Source organism: Caretta caretta, chromosome 4, assembly GCF_965140235.1.
Source record: "Caretta caretta isolate rCarCar2 chromosome 4, rCarCar1.hap1, whole genome shotgun sequence".
NCBI classification, from domain to species: Eukaryota; Metazoa; Chordata; order Testudines; family Cheloniidae; genus Caretta; species Caretta caretta.
In genome coordinates, this window is record NC_134209.1 from 32,446,080 (window position 1) to 32,466,695 (window position 20,616).

The 20,616-nt window shown below is 38.6% G+C and overlaps 1 protein-coding gene across 7 annotated transcripts in view; it reads left to right on the top strand.

Moving 5' to 3' along the window:
* Positions 1-20,616, top strand: part of CCSER1 (coiled-coil serine rich protein 1) — a 1,092,378-nt gene that overhangs the window by 612,179 nt on the left and 459,583 nt on the right. For 5 of the 7 annotated variants that reach the window (XM_048846959.2, XM_075127520.1, XM_075127525.1 and 2 more), the window contains exon 8: positions 18,563-18,646. The exons of the other annotated variants lie outside the window; for them this stretch is intronic. In XM_048846959.2, coding sequence (XP_048702916.2) covers positions 18,563-18,646 — 84 coding nt within the window. The remainder of the gene's footprint in view (positions 1-18,562; positions 18,647-20,616) is intronic. 7 annotated transcript variants of the gene reach the window in all.

A 20,616-nucleotide genomic window follows, 5' to 3' on the forward strand; every position in this document is an offset into this window, starting at 1 on the left:
TTAAATGGCTGATAAAATAAGTTGTGCTGAATGGAATGTATATATCTGTTTTTGTGTCTCTTTGTAACTTGAGGTTTTGCCTAGAGGGATTCTCTATGTTTTGCATCTGATTACCCTGTAAGGTATTTACCATCCTGATTTTACAAAAGGGATTCTTTTACTTTTTCATCGGTTAAAATTATTCTTTTTAGAACCTGATTGCTTTTTACCTTGTTCTTAAGATCCAAGGGTTTGGGTCTGTGTTCACCTATGCAAATTGGTGAGGATTTTTATCAGGCCTTCCCCAGGAAAGGGGGTGTAGGGCTTGGGGGGTTTTGGGAGGAAAGATGTTTCCAAGTGGGCTATATTTGTTAGACGCTTGGTGGTGGCAGCAATAAAGTCCAGCGACAAAAGGTAAAATAGTTTGTACCTTGGGGAAGTTTTAACCTAAGGTGGTAAAAATAAGCTTAGGGGTTTTTTCATGCAGGTCCCCTCATCTGTACCCTGGAGTTCAGAGTGGGGAAGGAACCTTGACAATCTCCAAAAGAATTCTCATTTCAGCAAATTGACATGTTCTAACATAAAAATATTTCATTGAAAAATTCCAAACCAGCTCTAGTCTCAAATCAGTCTGTTTTAAAAAAGAATGGAAAATATTCACTTGCAAATTATGCAAAGAGAGGAATGAAGGCTTCATTTCATAAACCCATCCCTGCAGGTTTCTGTAGAAACTGCAAATATAGTGTCTCACGAAAACATTGAGAATCTTACAAAATGGAAGAATTCTTTTTAGGTGAAACTCTAGGAAACAGACACATTCTAAAATATTTTTTGCATTAAGTTTCTAGTACAGGATTTCTGTGCACTCGAACTAGGTAGGTTTCAAATGTGTTCTCTAAAGACAACTAATTATGTAAATTAATATCTCTCTTCACGTCTGAGAAATTTTGACACACTGTTAGTGTTTGTAAATCTTTACACAGCAGCATAACTATAACTTCTTAAACCTGAATTTTGATGATTCTGGATTATCTGACCAACATGGATAAATTTTCTTATTAAAAACCCTTTAAGATGTACCCTTCTTTTCTGGTGCAATGATCTTTTTAATGGCAGTGTAGCAAATAGATGGTCTACATTTATCCAAAGTCCATGGTATTTAAAGATTGATGTAGCTGCACAAAAAGTAGCAGCAAAGCATCACATTAGTTTAACAAAGGTTGACTTTCAAATGAAAAATGCATTTGAATGTAAGGTCACTATGTAGTTGAGGATGCAGCTCACCCACTGAAACTGGAGTTTACTCCGGTATCAATTTCTTTGTGTTTCTGTAACCCCATAGCTGGAGAAATGACATGGAGAGTGTTAGGATATAGATATTCAGGCCTGTCTGTAAAGGCCTATACTCTAAGAATTTAGGTGTATTCCTATCACTTGGCTAGTTAGAGGTATAAAAGAAAGAATCAAAATCACTGTCTGCCAGTGTAAGGGCCTTCTCTTACTGTGACAGTCTGAGGCCCTGTTCTTAGGCTAAGGCCTTTGGCTAAGCGACAGAGGCAGCCATAAGCTGGGAAGTGAATGGTCACATCCTCACATTCCAAACTAGTCACATTGAAATAAGGTGCTATTGGGCTGTTAGGAATTTAATCCTGTCCTTATAGTGCCTATCACCTCCAGAGAAAGGGAAGTGCCTAGAAGCTGTAAAAGGAAATTGAGGTTGATAGTTTTCTGTCTGGTAAGAACTCACTTATCAATAGACACAGCTGGGAAACTCTTATGTCTTTACAGATGTAGTTGTGAAATCCTCACTTCTGTATTGTTTTGTCATTATAGTTCCCACTTTGCTATTGTTTATTGGCATGGTCTCTGTCTGGTTCTGTGATTGCTTCTGTCTGCTGTATAATTAATTTTGCTGGGTGTAAACTAATTAAGGTGGTGGGATATAATTGGTTAGCTAATCCATGTTAGGATTGGTTAGTTAAATTTTAGTAGAATGATTGGTTAAGGTATAGCTAAGAATATTACTATATAAATTAGGGACAAACAGGAAGTAAGTTGGGATTCGAAAATAAGGAAAAAGGAACTTGTATTTAGCTTGCTGGAAGTTCACCCCAATAAACATCGAATTGTTTGCACCTTCGGACTTCGGGTATTGTTGCTCTCTGTTCATGCGAGAAGAACCAGGGAAGTGGGAGAGTGAAGGAATAAGCTCTCTAACAGAGAGTTCATAGATTTTTCTTCAGGAAACCCCCCAAAATATTTTTCATCTCTTCTTTAATGTATGCTCTGTTGCATAGAAGTTTCTTGGAACAGCAGGGACAGAGGTGAAAACATGAAGAGGAAAAATAAGTGTCGTGTGTTTGGGGGGGGAGGTTGTTTGTTTGTTTGTTTTTGGTGGTGTAAGATAGTAAGATTGAACAACTGAATAATAATAATAATAATAATTAATAATAAACTACCCTGGAAGTTGGCATACTGAAAATAGTGAGGTCCAATCCTTCTAGATACACCTGTGCAAAACCAAAGTAACTCCACTGACTTTCGTATAATGAGCAGAATATGGCTTAGTCTTGTTTTTACACTGTTCTACTTAGTGCAAAATATATTAAATGTGATTCAAATGTTTTCAAGAGTTGATTTTGAACTCCTACTCTAGATGATCCAGGAAGACTGTGTAAAACCTCAAGAATCCTGTATGAATGGGGATGTCTGAAAGTTGTGTACGTGAAATTGTAATGTTGGTTGATGAATATGCCCTGTGTTTACAATGTGGTGAAAATCCACTGGAAGGTCTGCATGTGACTATCAAATGCACATTGACATCCTAATATTCAATTCACAAATGTGAGAAGGCAATGAAATGGGTTACAAACCTGCCAGTCTTATTGAAAATGTGACAAAATGTTTTGAAACATCACAACCTAAAACTACAGCTCTGCTGTTCTACAGTGTATCCTTATAGGATAATTTCATCTTCATTGTAAAACATATCTGCTGATAGGGAGTTTGAGCTGTAGTGAGATAAAGAGGTGATACTGTTTAAGCACATATGCCCGCACCATCATCAAACCCGTTGGTCAAATAAAAATAAAGATTGACTGTGGTACTCCCCCTTCTCCCATTATATTCAGATATAATGGGCCAGGTTCTCCTCTGACTGACTTCAGTGTAAATCTGGAATAAGTTTGCAGGCTTTAATAGAATTTCACGGGTGTAAGTGAAAACAGAATTAGGCTCAATATATTTTGACCCACTTCATTTGGATTGACACAGATGTGGATAAAGTCATTATCAAATAATGCACAATATGAATGTTCAAAAGAAATTGCTGTGATGAAGACAGGCACATTATGTTCAATGAACGTAACTTCAAGGACCTTGTCATACATGTAGTTTTTGTGCAAATTTTGTGGTGTATCAGGGAGTTGTGCTCTCTGACAGTCGGTCTGTCTGTCCAAGATGATAGGAAGACATTTTTTTCCCCCTGACAAGGTTACTCTAAGTAACTACGCACATTTAATGTGAGAGAATTGATATAGTTTTGATGTATTGCCCAAGATACAAGTGGAGATCAATGGGGTTATACCATAATTTAAGTAGAAATTAATTCTTTCTAGAACATTATGCCAGAACAATTTAATTACTTCACGCTCCCAAAACATATGTCCTCAGGGTCCTGGGAGTGCTTCCAACCAATATCTGTGTCAAGTCATCTCTGTACATTAAGCCTTAACTGTGTGGTATTTCTGAGTCTTACTATCTGACAGATTTTTTTTATGACTGTTGACTTAGTTGCAATGTTTTATTGTTCATGACAACACATAAGATGTGTATATGTTATTCAGCCATTTGTGCCATATGAATAGAAATCTCGCTTTGAAACGCTATTTCCCACGCTAACTCTCACAGGCAGATGTCTGTGAATTGTACGTGAATGGTTAACTCTCAGGATTCCAAACCAGGAAATCCAATGGAAGTTGAAGTTGTACAGCATGTTGTGGCATGTTCTTGGGGTGGGGGGGCTTGTAGGTTCATAATTCAGCTTTTTTTTCCTCTTACAAACTGTAATGGATCCTTAAAACCATCCATGTCTTTCTTACATATCAAATTCTGATTCTCTGAAAATGCTTTGTTTCAGAGGAACAGCCGTGTTAGTCTGTATTCGCAAAAAGAAAAGGAGTACTTGTGGCACCTTAGAGACTAACGAATTTATTTGAGCATGAGCTTTCGTGAGCTACAGCTCACTTCATCAGATGTTTACCGTGGAAACTGCAGCAGACTTTATATACACACAGAGAATATGAAACAATACCTCCTCCCACCCCACTGTCCTGCTGGTAATAGCTTATCTAAAGTGATCAACAGGTGGGCCATTTCCAGCACAATTCCACCACGATTTCAACAATTTCCATCCCACCACCAACCTCAGCCTGGTCCAGTCCACACAAGAGATCCACTTCCTGGACACTACAGTGCTAATAAACAATGGCCACATAAACACCACCCTATACCGGAAACCTACTGACCGCTATTCCTACCTGCATGCCTCCAGCTTTCACCCTGACCACACCACACGATCCATCGTCTACAGCCAAGCTCTGCGATACAACCGCATTTGCTCCAACCCCTCAGACAGAGACAAACACCTACAAGATCTCTGTCAAGCTTTCTTACAACTACAATACCCACCTGCAGAAGTAAAGAAACAGATTGATAGAGCCAGAAGAGTTCCCAGAAGTTACCTACTACAGGACAGGCCTAACAAAGAAAATAACAGAACGCCACTAGCGGTCACCTTCAGCCCCCAACTAAAACCCCTCCAACGCATTATTAAGGATCTACAACCTATCCTAAAGGATGACCCAACACACTCACAAGTCTTGGGAGACAGGCCAGTCCTTGCCTACAGACAGCCCCGCAATCTGAAGCAAATACTCACCAACAACCACATACCACACAACAGAACCACTAACCCAGGAACTTATCCTTGCAACAAAGCCCGTTGCCAATTGTGCCCACATATCTATTCAGGGGACACCATCACAGGGCCTAATAACATCAGCCACACTATCAGAGGCTCGTTCACCTGCACATCCACCAATGTGATATATGCCATCATGTGCCAGCAATGCCCCTCTGCCATGTACATCGGTCAAACTGGACAGTCTCTACGTAAAAGAATAAATGGACACAAATCAGATGTCAAGAATTATAACATTCATAAACCAGTCGGAGAACACTTCAATCTCTCTGGTCACGCAATCACAGACATGAAGGTCGCTATCTTAAAACAAAAAAACTTCAAATCCAGACTCCAGCGAGAAACTGCTGAATTGGAATTCATTTGCAAATTGGATACTATTAATTTAGGCTTAAATAGAGACTGGGAGTGGCTAAGTCATTATGCAAGGTAGCCTGTTTCTTCTTGTTTTTTCCTACCCCCCCCCCCAGATGTTCTGGTTTAACTTGGATTTAAACTTGGAGAGTGGTCAGTTTAGATGAGCTATTACCAGCAGGAGAGTGAGTTTGTGTGTGTATGGGGGTGGGGGTGATGTGAGAAAACCTTGATCTATGCAGGAAATAGCCCGACTTGATTATGCAAAGAGTTGTCACTTTGGATGGGCTAGCACCAGCAGGAGAGTGAATTTGTGTGGGGGGTGGAGGGTGAGAAAACCTGGATTTGTGCTGGAAATGGCCCACCTGTTGATCACTTTAGATAAGCTATTACCAGCAGGACAGTGGGGTGGGAGGAGGTATTGTTTCATATTCTCTGTGTGTATATAAAGTCTGCTGCAGTTTCCACGGTAAACATCTGATGAAGTGAGCTGTAGCTCACGAAAGCTCATGCTCAAATAAATTCGTTAGTCTCTAAGGTGCCACAAGTACTCCTTTTCTTTTTGAAAATGCTTTGTACTTCTAAAGTAATGCCCTAAATGGGAGATGACAGTGGGTCAGCAAAACTAACCGTACAGTCAGAAAGCAGAGCTAGTCATGTGACACCTTGTATTCATCATCCTAATTTATGGACTGCTGTAACTTTTCACAGTGCTCTACAAACATAGATTGAGATTCATTCCCTGCCTCATAGATGATTCAGTCTAAGGTCCCAATTCAAGAAATAATCCTTAAGCAGCAAAGCATTTAGATATGGGCTTAGTTTTCATTGAAGCCAATGGGACTTGATCCCATGCTTTTAGTTAAACATATGTTTAAATGCTTTGCTCAATAGGGACTATTTTCTAAATCAGGGCCTAAAATCTAAATTGTTAGTAGTATTCATTTCAGAGCCATAGCGTTTAAGACCAGAAGGGACGATCAGATCTAGTCTGAGCTCCTGTACGTTACAGGCCACCAGGACCCACACACTTGAAACCCCAATATTCATCTCCAAGGAGGTAAACAATAGATGTGAACTTTTTCGTCACCTATTTTTTTGTCATTCAGGAGTCAGGTTTTTCACCTGTAAGAAATTGAGCTCAAATTCTTTATTGTTCTACTCTGCCTCTAACTATGTCTTCATTGTCCAAGACTAATGTTTTTACCTTAAGTGGTATATTCTGTGCGTAGTGTAAAGTGTTTATTGCATAATTATATGCTTACAAATGTATACATTCTCTTCCCCTCCCTTGTACATTTGGCTGTTTATACTCAATTAATTCTGACAGTTAGCTGATGAAATGTAGCTGATTGCTGTAGGGTAAATTTTCACCTTGCTGCATGGGCATAACTCATGAGCAGTATGTTTTTAAATGTGGGCAAACAATAGATGTGTTCAAACAACCATATGTTTGTAAAACTGAAGAGTGCTAACATGGAAACTTTGTTACCCACTTGACTACAAGACTGAGAGGACTCTCCCACCCTCAAAATATATTAAAGCAGTCCTCCTTGAAAAACAAACAGACCTCACCCAAGATTGTCTTAAAGTATTTTCAATTCTTATAGTAATATGGAATGACTAGAATACTGCACATAGTCAAGTACGTTTAGTTAAGACACAATGTTGGTTACCCTGTTTAAAATACCCCTGGCTTATTTTTTATAGGTGCTGAACTCTCACAACTGCAGTTGAAATCAGGGATTTAGCACCTCTGACAATCAGAAGCAAATTATCTCAAGTGGGACACCTATAAATAGAGGCACCCATAATCAGTTGCCAGTTATTTTAAAAAAAAAAAAAAAGGCTCTAGGACCTCATATTGATTTCATTCACAGAAGTGAAAATAAGGAATCACTCTCTCCCAGTTTTTGAAGCAAACCACAGCAAGTGAAATCAGAATCAACTCTTAGCAATATGAAGTAACTGGTAAGCCATTAAGGGTGACCATAATATTTGCGGCTGATAAGTGAAGTGATCTAAATAATAGAAGAATCAAAACATACTCTTTGTTCAAACCTCCAAACTAAAATTTGCCTTTGAATTAGTTCTACTTTTTAACAATTTTAAAAGGAATATGACTTGTCTATCACATTACACTTCCTACTAGTATGTTAGGGGTGGAGGGCAAGAGTCTGTACTCATAGTATCTTTGGCCTCATCAATGCCATGACATATTGGCAAGAGCGCCTGAGATTTTGCTTCTGAAATTCCAAATGAGAGGTTCAGATAAACTTTGGATAAATATTCATACAGAATCGGTGAGCCTTTCTGCAGTGTGTCCAAATGCCCAACGTTGCTTTATGTACTCTTTTAAGACCATTTCCTTTTCCTTAGAAATCGTATTAACATGAACATTTTTCCTTTTTTAGAAAGATTAGAACAAGTACAAGCTGAATTGTATGAGGCATTAAATATATTACTAGCAAACCTTTTTAATTAAGAAACACCTATTTTACATAAATGTAGGAGTTTACGGCATCGTGGTCTTTTTAACCATGTGTTTAACTGCATGGCAGAGAACAGTACCCTTCGCTACAACCCTGAATGTGGCTGTCACTTCTATCCCAGATCTGCACTAAGATGTATTTAATACTACCTTGTAAATAAATGCTCACTGATTCTGTTAGTATGTATGACTGGTTTGCATATTTTCAAGACACCCTGAGGATACTGCGCCAAGAATTATTTATGCCTCAGTAACAAGCAAACTTCTAAAGATTCGGATTTTGGATCTTAAGAGCCTTCCCCAAACTATGCAGAGTTCTTGTACTTACAAGGTCCTTTTCGCTGTAACTGGCTGTCTCAGTTATCAAGTATTTTGTGATAGAGAAGACGTCAGGCATCTTTAGGGAGTTGCTGCCTGGATTGTTTCCCTTTTCGTTTGCTTGGGATAATAGGCCCAATTCCTATATCTTTTGGGGAATAAGAGTTTGATTTCCTCTTTGCTTTCTCAATAGTGCTATCCCCAAATGTTCAAAATCGGAATCAGGCTCAGAAAAAATTATTAGTTTGGCTTAAAAATAATATATCTGTATCTAGATATAGATTGATATTTGCCTTTTGATGGTTAATCTTTTATGATTGATGTATTCAAACTTTTCTCTACAACCATGAGGAAACTTACTTTGAGGAAGCAGAAGGAAGATCATTCTAGGAGATGGGGCTTTAAGAAAAACACCAAATACCTCAAGGCTTGCAATAAAATCACTAAGTTGGAAACGCCGCTTTCTCCAACAGCAGGAGGCAAAACATTCCACTGGGTTCTGCTCCTGTTTATTTTATAGTTCATGTTATACAGAAGGTCAGAATGGATGGTCATAATATAGCCCCTTCTGGTCTTAAAAAATAAATCTATGACCGTGTTCTGGGGTTTGAGATACGCCACTGCATACGGTGGTATGCTAAAATCTTTCACAAGAATTGGGATTTCAGCATACTACTGTGCAAGGATCAATGTGGTTTCTTAAAAATAAAAAGAGTAAAGCCAATGGTTACACCTATAAATGTTTTTTTTAAAGAGCAGTATAGAGAAATAACACTAAAAGCCTGCATTTATCGACGGTTACTACTGCAGACCCATTTCTGAGATACCAGGTTTATTTCTGTTCTGAGTATTCAGAAATACTGCAGTATTTTTGATATGGTAGCACTGTGTGGTAACAGTTGAAATGCAGTGTCTTCTTTAATGACTGAGTGTGTCAATACCCTAATTGTATTACACAATCTCTCTCTTAAATGTGTACTGTCAAATTACAATGATGTTTCTGAAAAAAACCAATTACTGTACCTGTGTTTAACACCTTAAATTATTATAATCAGATGTCTAATTTTTCTCAGCTTCTGTTTCTAATTTACCTAATAAGCCTTATTGTACTTCGTGTGATTTATGACTTCATTTTTAGTACTACAGACAGATTGGAAAAAAAAGAGAATAGGCTAGTCAATTTCAGCTTTGCTTCTAATCCATTTTGCTTTCTTGTGTAAAGGCTATAGCATTGTTCTAATGTTGCTCATGCTGCAGGATGTTTAAATCCAAACAATTTTTTATTAAAATTCTGAGATAAAAATACTGATGAAAATGAGAAGAACTAGTGTTAGAAAAACGTAAGATTCACTGAAGAATCAAGAGATTTTTTTAAAAGTCATCTTTTTTTTTCTTTTTTTTTTCTCCTCCCCTTGAGCTTCTGTTTATTTGAGACTTTAGGGTTCAAATTTCTCATGCTTTTCTCTGAAACCATAAGAACTGCTAGTTGTGGTCCCATAGTTATGGGTCAGAGGAGTATTGCACAGAAATTGGAGAGAGTCCAGAGTAACACACACTTCTGTGATTCTATGAAAAATACAGTGGTGGAAATACTGCTTCCATGGAAATAAATTAGAGTTTTGCCATTGACCTCGATGGAGCCAGGTTTCAACCCATATATCCTCTCCAAATTTGGGTATAACATTTAATTTTCTGAAACATTTGTGTACACGCTAATTATTTTGAGTTAAAATGTGTCCTTTAAAAAATTTCGCATCTGTGTCGGATCTTTTTTCCTTCCGTTTTTAAGCTAAACTGTTTTGTAATACTGCTGTGTCGTATCAACAGCTTCTATGTGTCACTGAAGCGGTGGTGGGTAAAGGGGTGGGTAAATTGATTGCTGTGTAAAGTATGCAATGCTTTTGTGTGTGTGCGTGCATGTCTGACTTCTTCGGCATGAAAGGTGGTATATACAGTAAGCAAGTAATAGGTAAGCTCTGTTTCCCTCCCCTCCCCCCCTTCTTTAAATTTTCACACTAGTACCAATGGAATATTTTTCTGTTTTCCAACTACCTGACTTGACAGGGAAATGCCAAATCTCTGAAGTTTCAGGTTCATTTTGTGCTTATTTTTAATACATAAGAAGGTTAATATTATTATTAATATATTTTTATTTTAAAAGTGTCCTTCAGAGCAGTTCATATTTTAGGGACTCATTTAATTCACATTTATTTAAAGTCTATTATGCTTATTTTTTTCTTATGTTAAAGCACACACTTTGTTTTCTTCTTTTAACACACACATAACGCAAGCTGCATTATTTTGAACTCCATGTTTTTTACTGTCACTGCTGCAGGGAGAGTATCCAGCTACATCAAAAAATTAATTTTCTGAGTCTGTATTTCGCAGTTCAATGACAGCTGGTTTGCTGTGATGAAGGAAACACTGTTCATTTAGTTCTAAACTAATAAATCTTTAAAGTAACACAATTTATGTTCTCATAGTGAATAAGCAACCTTACAGTAGAATATGAGTATAATTTTAGGACTGGGACAGGTGGAATGGATACCTCTGGCCTAGATTCTTCTGGATAAATAAATTCTTAGACCGAATGAATAAATACTTAGTTCAATCTGAATAAAAGTAGATCATATTTTACATGAAATGCTACCAATGTGATCTTTGAATACTTCCTGTTTGCACTACTTAAAAACATATGTGAGATGTAAAATGTCTCTCATACGCCTCTGCAAATAGACTCCATATATAAGAAGGGACTCTTACTAAAGTTGTAAGTTCAGTACCCTTTTCTCTTGTTTTAGGATTAGATTCTTTTAACCCAAAACTCCCTTGTACAATATTGTGTACAAAGAATGCAACATTAGGCCCTTTTTTGTAGGTATGGTCCAGGACTGTAGCTACACGCCCCTGAGAAATGTAAATTACAAATAGGCCCTCAGCGCGGGTGGGAACAGTACTCTGTCCGTGGGGATGTGGCTACCGCTACTCGCGGGGGCTGGAGTAATTAAGTAGACAGGAGAGCTCCCTCCCAATGTTTTTTGAGCGTCTGCACTAGCAGAGGTACAGTGGCACAGCTGCATTGGTGCAGCTGCGCTGCTGCAAGCTCTGTAGTGTAGCCATAGTCTTAGAAAAGTTAAACAGCTGTGTCCCTTTTAGGCAAAAGTGTCTGCCCTAGGATTTTCTCATTCCTGGCCTTAAAGTAAGGACCAATGATTTCTCTAGATGGTACTTAAATAAATATTGTGATCACAGCGTCCCTCTGTTAAGTTAATCTTAGCAGCAGCAACAATGTAAATCGAAACAGGATGGGCTTTCTTTAGCCCAGTCAAAAGTAATCCTACTCTGTGATTCATAATATCTTTCAGGTCAAGCCTTCCTAATGAAGCAGAGGTCAGCTTCTCGGCTGTTCTTTGGTCTCTGGCCTGGGCCTGTTCTCAGAGCCTCCCAACCCAAGTTTCTTCCTCAGCAGGAAGAGGAGAAAGAAACTGCTTTTTTGCTCTTTACAGGGTCATCCCCATCTTACTACCACCTCCCTGCTCTCATGGTTGGAATTCTCCCTTCCTAGCTGGCAGGCTGCATTACTTCTCAGGGAAGGAACAGTACTCTCCCATGTTCTACATTCAGACTGCTAACCCATTCCCTAATTTACTAAGGACGTGATCCTGCAGACCCAAACCTACTTACATGCATAAATATACTACCGTGAGTCGTCCCAATAGAGTAGATCTTACTTCTGGTAATAAAATTAAGCATGTGTGTAGTTATTGCAAGATCAGAGCCTCTGGGGGAAGTTATACAGTGAATCTATACAGACTTAATTCTTCTAATCCTTTTAGTAATTCTTTTAAAGAATATGATGTTCTCAATAATGGGTGAAGTAGAAGTTAGATCATGTTGGTAAACATTCTTTAGCCGTCTAAATTCAATACATTTATCAGATGAGTTTTATTTTATTCTAATTGTATAGTACTGTACTGGCAGCATGTTCTGTTGTGCATCAAAGGCAAATTTCAGTAAATTCATCTTCCTGAATACCAGGCTAGTTCTGTTTATATGGTTTTGTTGTTATAGTAAGCACAATATGCCTGCTTGTTCCTAAGTGTGCAGAGGTATAAAATAAATTTACAAAATGTAAATGATTATTATTGTTGGCACATATGCATAACCTGCTGCATCTTTCTTCACACATGCAATTCAGTTTGTCACCCTGTGAACAGATCTGATGAAAAACAGGTTTATTACTTATATTTAGCAGTTTCCCAGATGGGCAATATTAGACTGAAACAGGAAAATACTAACACTGATGTCATAAATATAAAGGGAAGGGTAAACCCCTTTAAAATCCCTCCTGGCCAGAGGAAAACACCTCTCACCTGTAAAGGGTTAAGAAGCTAAAGGGAACCTTGCTGGCACCTGACCAAAATGACCAATGAGGAGACAAGATACTTTCAAAAGCTGGGAGGAGGGAGAGAAACAAAGGGTCTGTGTCTGTCTGTATGCTGCTTTTGCCGGGGATAGAACAGGAATGGAGTCTTAGAACTTTTAGTAAGTAATCTAGCTAGGTATGTGTTAGATTATGATTTCTTTAAATGGCTGAGAAAAGAATTGTGCTGAATAGAATAACTATTCCTGTCTGTGTGTCTTTTTTGTAACTTAAGGTTTTGCCTAGAGGGATTCTCTATGTATTGAATCTAATTACCCTGTAAGGTATCTACCATCCTGATTTTACAGAGGTGATTGCTTTACTTCTATTTACTTCTATTTCTATTAAAAGTCTTGTAAGAAAACTGAATGCTTTTTCATTGTTCTCAGATCCAAGGGTTTTGGTCTGTGGTCACCTATGCAAATTGGTGAGGATTTTTACCAAACCTTTCCCAGGAAGTGGGGTGCAAGGGTTGGGAGGATTTTGGGGGGAAAGACATGTCCAAACTATGTTTCCCAATAAACCCAGTTAGAGTTTGGTGGTGGCAGTGGATATTTCAAGGGCAAAGGATAAAATTAATTTGTACCTTGGGGAAGTTTTAACCTAAGCTGGTAAAAGTAAGCTTAGGAGGTTTTCATGCCGGTCCCCACATCTGTACCGTAGAGTTCAGAGTGGGGGAGGAACCTTGAAAACTGATGTACAGTGATTATAGTCACAGATGTAGAAACTAAAAACAAGTTTAAATAAAAACACAAATAAAAAACAGGAAAAGGATGCCATAATTCCATAGAGATCCATCAAGGAGCACATTTCAGAAGAAATAGCTTAGATCCAAAATGAAAACACAAGGTAAGAGCTGGAATTCTGTTCCCAATGTTAAAGCAAAAAATAATAATAAAAAAATAAAAAATCTAACACGCAATGTACAGTATTGTATTTATTTTTTTTATAAAATGTACCTGACAGCTAATTGTTTAAGAGCAACAAGTTGAAATTTACCATCCCAATGTTTCGAAAAGTATTCCTTGAATAGAAGCTCATAATTCACAGGCATGTTATGTTGTGTGAAGGAAGTACTTCTTCACACATCCCATAGTCAACCTGTGGAACTAGTTGCGAAGGGATGTTGTAAAAGCCAAATGTATGAATAGGTTAAAAAAAGAATTAGATAAGTTCATGGAGGACAATTCCATCAATGGCTATTAGCCAAGTTGGTCAGGGATGCAACTCCATGCTTCAAGTGTCCATAAATGTTTGACTGCTTGAAGCTAGGACTGAATGAGAGGGGATAAATCACTTGATAATTGACATGTTCTGTTCATTGCCTCTGAAGCATCTGGCATCAGCCACTGTCGGAAGACAGGATGCTGGGTTAGATGGACAATTTGTCTGACCCAGTATGGCTGTTTTTATGTTATGTAAAGTATGTCACTTATCTCAGCATGCTGTCTCCTTTACAGTGTGATCTCATTTCTTTTAGGAATCATTTTATTTGTTGATTGAAAAAAATCCAGTGCAGTCTGATGTATCTTTTCACAAAGTATTTTCACTCCTATTGACATGTTTACTATACTGTATACAAATTCTTACCCTTCTGTTAACTCAGAAGTCATGAAGTCAAGAAAAAAACTTGTCAACAAAAATCAAACATTCATATTTTATTATGTTACATTCATTAAATCAAAAAGTATGCTGTGTACAGAGAGCTTACTAATAGGCACATGGTGATGGGACTCGGCAGATTGGGATAAATAGTTATTTTTCAAAAGGAAATATACATACTCGTAGGGTTTACAAAAGAAGTAACTTTTTAAATAGAGGGTATTGATGTGGTAAACTGGAATGGTAAAATCTATATGATCAGAACTTGTATTAACTAACTCAAAGACTTAAAATATATCTGCCTTGGTTGTGTTTAGTACATGAATTCAGAGATTCTTTGGTGTGAATGTATTCAAATTCCCTTAGTAAATATTATTACATGATTGTAGTTGTGAGAAACATGTGTAAATCATAAAATGGATATAAACCAATTTATTCTTCTAAACACTTCACAAAAGATTCACTGGGAATGTGTGAATAGTCAAGAACTAGCATGGAGCCACAAGATATGCAAAAACTGCCTATTATGAAGAAGATTTTCCCCAAAGCTCAGTAATTCATTTGGTGTCAACTACTGCTAAAAAGCAGACCCTCCTCTTCAGATCTGTTCTTCTTAGTTTGCTGCTATTGTGACAGTTCCATGTTGAGGAATTACTGATTCCTGCCATTTGATAACTTCTTACTGTATGTCCCCCTCTTGGCCTGTGTCGTCTTTTCTTCTTCACCTTAAAAGGCTTTCTTAACAAATAGCTATGTCTTGAATGTAATGTACTTGCACCACTTTCACCCACAGTCTGACAAAACGCAGTAATGTGAGTTGCCCCAAGCATTGCACATGGTAAAGGTGGTCTCTTTCTCACCTCAGGCTAAGACCTACAAATCCAGTAGTTCTTGTGCACCACTATTACGCTTTGACAGAGATGTCTGTTTCCCACAGTTCTTGCAAAGGAATATTTCTTCGGTGTTCTCCCAAGCAACCTCACTGGCCCGTCTTGTCCTGTCTTTGCTTCCTCCTCCCTTTTACTGCCTTATTCTTGTGTGATGTCTTCCTGTCTTTTCCTGTTGTCACTTGGGATTATATTTTAGGTGTCCACAATAACATTTGTGTTTGACAATATTTACTGTGTACATATTACAGAAGACATAATAGAGAAGTAGAAAAGCCACCAACATCCACCAGTGCCATACCCTCCCGCCATCACAAAATCACTTTTTAGAACAAATTCCCCAAAGTAAAACAATAAAATACTATGGTCCTGGTACATGTGCTTAGAGAGAAATTCTTTATCCCTACTTTGGCTGTTGTAAAGCTGTGTTTGTATGCATTGTGTCTAATTATTATAACAAACATACATAATAACTGCAAGGAATATAATGCAGTTGATTTGAGAATTGGATAGTATAATACAGTGGAGGTAGTGACATGAGGCCAGATTCTGGTTAGTTCCAGTATGAGCACTCCGTTGAGGGAGAGGCACTTGATGCTGCCCCGGAGGGGTCGGGTGCTATTGCAGTACTTACACTTCTCTGCCTAGCACTGATAATGGCAGTAATGACCCTGAAAGGTGTGAGGAGAAGCCAGAGGCAGTGAGCTTGTTAGCTGACTGAGTAGTATCATGGTTCAGATGGCAATTTCTCTTGGGTTAATGAAGCAGCCTTACCTGTTCTGTGTATCTAGCGGCTTTTGGAGGCACCAAGTCTCATGGAGCTCTCGTTAGTATGTTGTGCTTCTGCTCAGCCTCCAGCACAGAGCTATGGCTTAATGCCACAGTTCAGCCCCTCCGCTACTGAAAGGTGTGTCACAATCTATGTACCGTACCAGTGGTGCTTTGTTATATTTACTATGCCAGTAAAATTTTAAAATCGCTAACTTTAGTAATATGCTGTCCTTTCTTGCTTCGCTCCCTTCACTTCTTACTCCTTTTACTCTTTCATTTAACAAGGACAAAAGAAGCAGATTGCAAGGAGTTATGTGATGCCCTCTTGAGATAAGGCATTTAGACATGTATAAATAGAAAGAGAGGCGTGACTCCACAACATCAAATGTGATGCAGTTTTGTAGCTAGTCTTCAAGAAAAATGGCCCCATTTCGAATAAGGGGGCTTTAGATTTAAAAAAATGAGCATTTATATTCCATAACTTTCTAGTCTTCAGCATCTGTAGATTTCAAAAGGGAAAATAAATAAATACAAATGTAATATTGATTTATAATGCAGTGTATATTTAAGGTATTTATATTTTGTTGCTGGGACATATTTGGTAGTTGAGTATTTTATATATTTTTTTCAGCTAAGATTCTTGAATGACCTATTTAATGAATAGACAGAAGAGTAGATAAAAATAATAAACGATTATAGACACCTTCATAAAATTTTCCTCTCGTCCAGCAAGGAGAAATCCTGACCTTTTCCTGAATTTGAGCCCTCCATATTATACAGTCAACAGCACTAAAATACTACATTGTCATCTAGACTAACAGTACAAAGGATGTGGGGCTCTTATTTCGAATCGTGTACCGAGAGATCTCTTTTTCTGTAGCTGTGAATATTTTACATTACATCCTATTACCATTTTTCCCTCTAATTCATTTAGAACAAAAGTTAAGCAGTATAATTGCCTTGAAAAGTGCTTATTATAACTGAACATTTTGCCAAGGGGAAAAAGTTCTGAACAATGAGACAATACACTCATCACTTACGTCACTTTATGTTTTGAGTGTTAGTTTAGAACTGCAAGCACATAAATACCGTAAAAAGCTCGGTGTACTTCTGAAAATCTAACTTCTTCAAATCCTGGTTAGGTCACTTAAGCCAGTTCTACACTTAAAACCTTTGCTGGTATAGTAATGTAGGGTTATGACGTGATATTTTTATGACAGTATTATGCGGGCCAGAGTCCTAGTGTAGATGTAGATGAGAGGTGGGCAAACTATGGGCCACATCCGGCCCGCAGAACCCTCTTGCCTGGCCTCTGAGCTCCTGGCCCGGGAGGCTCGCCCCCGGCCACTCCCCTGCTGTTTCCCCTCCCCCTTAGCTCACTGCGCCACCAGCGCCATGCTCTGGGCGGGGGAGCTGCGGGCTCCTGGGGCAATGTGGTGAGGGGGCAGGGAGCGAGTTGAGGGTGGTGGTCAGGGGGTGGGGGTGTGGATAGGGGTCAGGGCAGTCAGAGGGCAGGGAACAGGGGGGTTGAATGGGGACAGCGGTTCTGGGGGCGGTAAGGGAGAAGGGGTGGTTGGATGGGGCAGCCGTCCCTGCAGGGGCAGCCGGTCAGGAAGGAGAGGGGAGGTTGAATGGCAGGGGGTCCGGGGGCTGTCAGGGGACAGAGAGCGGGGGGGGCAGTTAGGGGCGGGGGGTCCGAGGGCGGTCAGGAGGTGAGAAGCAGGGGGATGAGGGCAGGGCCAGATGGGGAGTGGGGGCCAGGCCACGCCTGGCTGTTTGGGGTGGCACAGCCTCCCCTAACTGGCCCACCCATACAATTTCTGAAACCCGATGCAGCCCTCAGGCTAAAAAGTTTGCCCACCCCTGATGTAGATGCACTGGTAAAAACTCTCTTTTTGCCAGTATAACCTGGCTCTACAATAATAAGGTCTGCCTTTATAGCTATAGCTTTTCTGGGGTTGACTAGATCTTCAAAAGGAGTCTGGTGATATCATTTGAGTTCCTCATGGGTTTATGGCTATATCGCAAAATACATATGAGTGACAGTCCCTTTTCAAATGAGGCCTGAGAATGTTGCTGGTCAAGACTGAAATGAACTGACAAAATTTTATGGGGAAAATATGAAAAGGGCCTGACAGATCCAAGTTTGGCTGTAGCCTGTACTATTTGCACTTTCAGTTGCATGAACATCAAATTCTCATATAGATATTAATTACACATGCACCATCAAGCAAGAAGCGTGGTGTTTACACTTTTCCTCCACCCAACTAGTGTCAGTATCATTGCTGTTTTTGCTGTCATGGTACATGCATATGTGGGTGGAAGAATTTCTTTCCTTTTGCGAATGTCTGTTGTGCTTCCTTTCTCCATCTGCAGTCAGATTGAGAACTCCCCAGTAATTCAGCTAAACTGATATTTCTCTTAGTTCTGCTCATAGAAAACATTAGGAATTTTATGGCCATTTGTTCCTAAACTAAAATAAGAGACGTCTGAGAGGAACTTCAATAAAAAGCTTTAAAGAATCAGACACTAACAAAATGGACTTCTATTCAGGGAGCTATTGAATGACTTTGGATGCATTAGTTTGTTTTTTACTGCAATTTGTGTGATATTTTTAATAACCTATTCTAACAGAGGAGAATTGAGTTTCATTACTTGGATGTAATTATCTCACTCTGTGTGAATCTGCCTTTCCTTGTCAAGAGCAAAGTAAAAGTCCTAGCCTGTTATAACATCTCTTTTGATGTTTTTTATAGGATATAATGAAAGATGAATGTTCAGTGCTGAAGTTGCAGCTGAAGGAGAGAGATGAACTCATTTCCCAACTACGCGAGGATCTGGTAAGCAGGATGTGCACTTTTGTCTGAGAAGTTCACTTTACCTGACAAGGTCGGTCACTCAGACAAAAACTAAATAAATAGTTTCACACCTGCTGCAGCATGGACATCTTAAGGCTATATTAATCATTCAACCTGATTAATGCAGCTTTTATGACCCTACTTTTCTGGGTACTTGTCAGACTTTGAAAGGGCTACTACCCAGACACACTGATGGTGGTTCTTTGTTTTAAAAGACTGTGTTGACAGTTGTCTTACAATATCAAAGAGGCATTAATCACTGGTGAAGGAACAACACAGCACTGTGTGTACTGGTTAGCATATGCCAAAAATCTTGAAGGGCAGTACGTGCTTTCTGGTGAGTTGTAAATTATTCTTCCTTGTACTGCCTTGCAAAGCAGTGAAGCAATCCAGCACAAAACTAAATACGCTCTTCTGTTAAGACAGATGTGCCCTTAATTTGAAAAAAAACAAAACCTGAACACTCTAATTATGTTGATACAACTTCTCATGGCAAAGTTTTGTTGACTTGAATTTTAGGATAGCCATGTTGATCACAAGTGGCAAAGCTGTATATATAATACAGAGTATGTAGAAGGAGTATACAATTTTTTTTAAAAAACCCTAATATTATTGTGATTAAAATGATACTGCCGAAATATAAAAAAACTAGTTTTGATGGTGCCACCCATTAAACAGCATGTCTTCAATTTTTTAATTCCCTTTAAAAAAATTAAAGGATGAAGAGTTTTTCTGATATTTTTAAGGGTTGTTTTAGAAAGAAAGAAAAAGAAATTAAGGGCTGAGTTGAGGAAAGAATGTATGCATGTACTTAAGTTCCTTTGACTTCAATGGCTTTTAAATACCTGCTTAAGTTCCCTTCCTGAGTAGGGATGTATTCCTGAATTGGGCCCATAGGCCCTAATTCTGCAAGTGAATTCTTGCAAGATAGGAGAAAACAGTGAGACTGATTACAAACAGAATGTTGACCAAGTAACACTGTGTCCAAAACCAAAAAAAACCCCCTAAAATATCACATCTAGAAAAACAGTGATTTTTCCCCTAACTTCTTTAATTTTCAGTTATCCTAGGTATTATTTGTAAATTTAGAAAGTTTAAAATAAATCAAAGTGTGATTTTTTTCAAGTTGATAGTGTCCTGTTTAACAAGACTGGGAAAAGAAATATTTAGAAGTCAGGAAACCCAGAGTTCTGTTTAGAAGTTCACTATTAACTCAGTCCCTTTATGACTGTTCCTTAAAAGTCTACTTTTATGGTTATTAGTTCAATGTTACATTGTAGAATCTTGAATTCCATATACATAATCTGCTATGTAGTGAGACACAGTACATAGACTGTTCAGACATGGCTTGATTTGTAAGTCTCAAATTTAATTGGTTGTCTGTTGGATGCAGTTTTTGATACAGTTTTCACTGTGCAGTGTGTGTGTGTGTGTATGTATGTATGGGGTTGTGGAGAAAGAGAGGGAATTATTTATATTATTTTTTTATCATATGCTACTTTGTTTACCTGTGTGAAATCCTATCTAACTGCATAGTTGTGTCACATGAGGCTGTTTGGGGGGAAGCAAAGGGGAAATGACTCAAAAATAGAGATAAGTCTCCTTAAGAGAACAATGGAACTAGTAACTGGGTAATGCCTCTGTCTGGGTCCAGCCAGCCTAGGGAGGTTTACTTTTCCTGAGCCTGACGTGGGATTCAAAGGGGATACTAAACCATTAAAGGACCCCAAATGCTTGAAAAAGAAGAGGGGTTAAGTGGGTTATCAGTAGCAGCTAGATATGAGTCAGACTGAAACTGCTGCAAATAAGCTGTCTCTTTCAGCCCAGAGATGGAGGTAGCTGGGCTGAATAGAACTCACCAAAGCTTTCAAGGAAATATTAAAATTTAGGTATGGGGAAATGTGTGTAGGCCTTTCTTGTGTGTGCTATGTAACTTTGGGTGAAAAAGTACT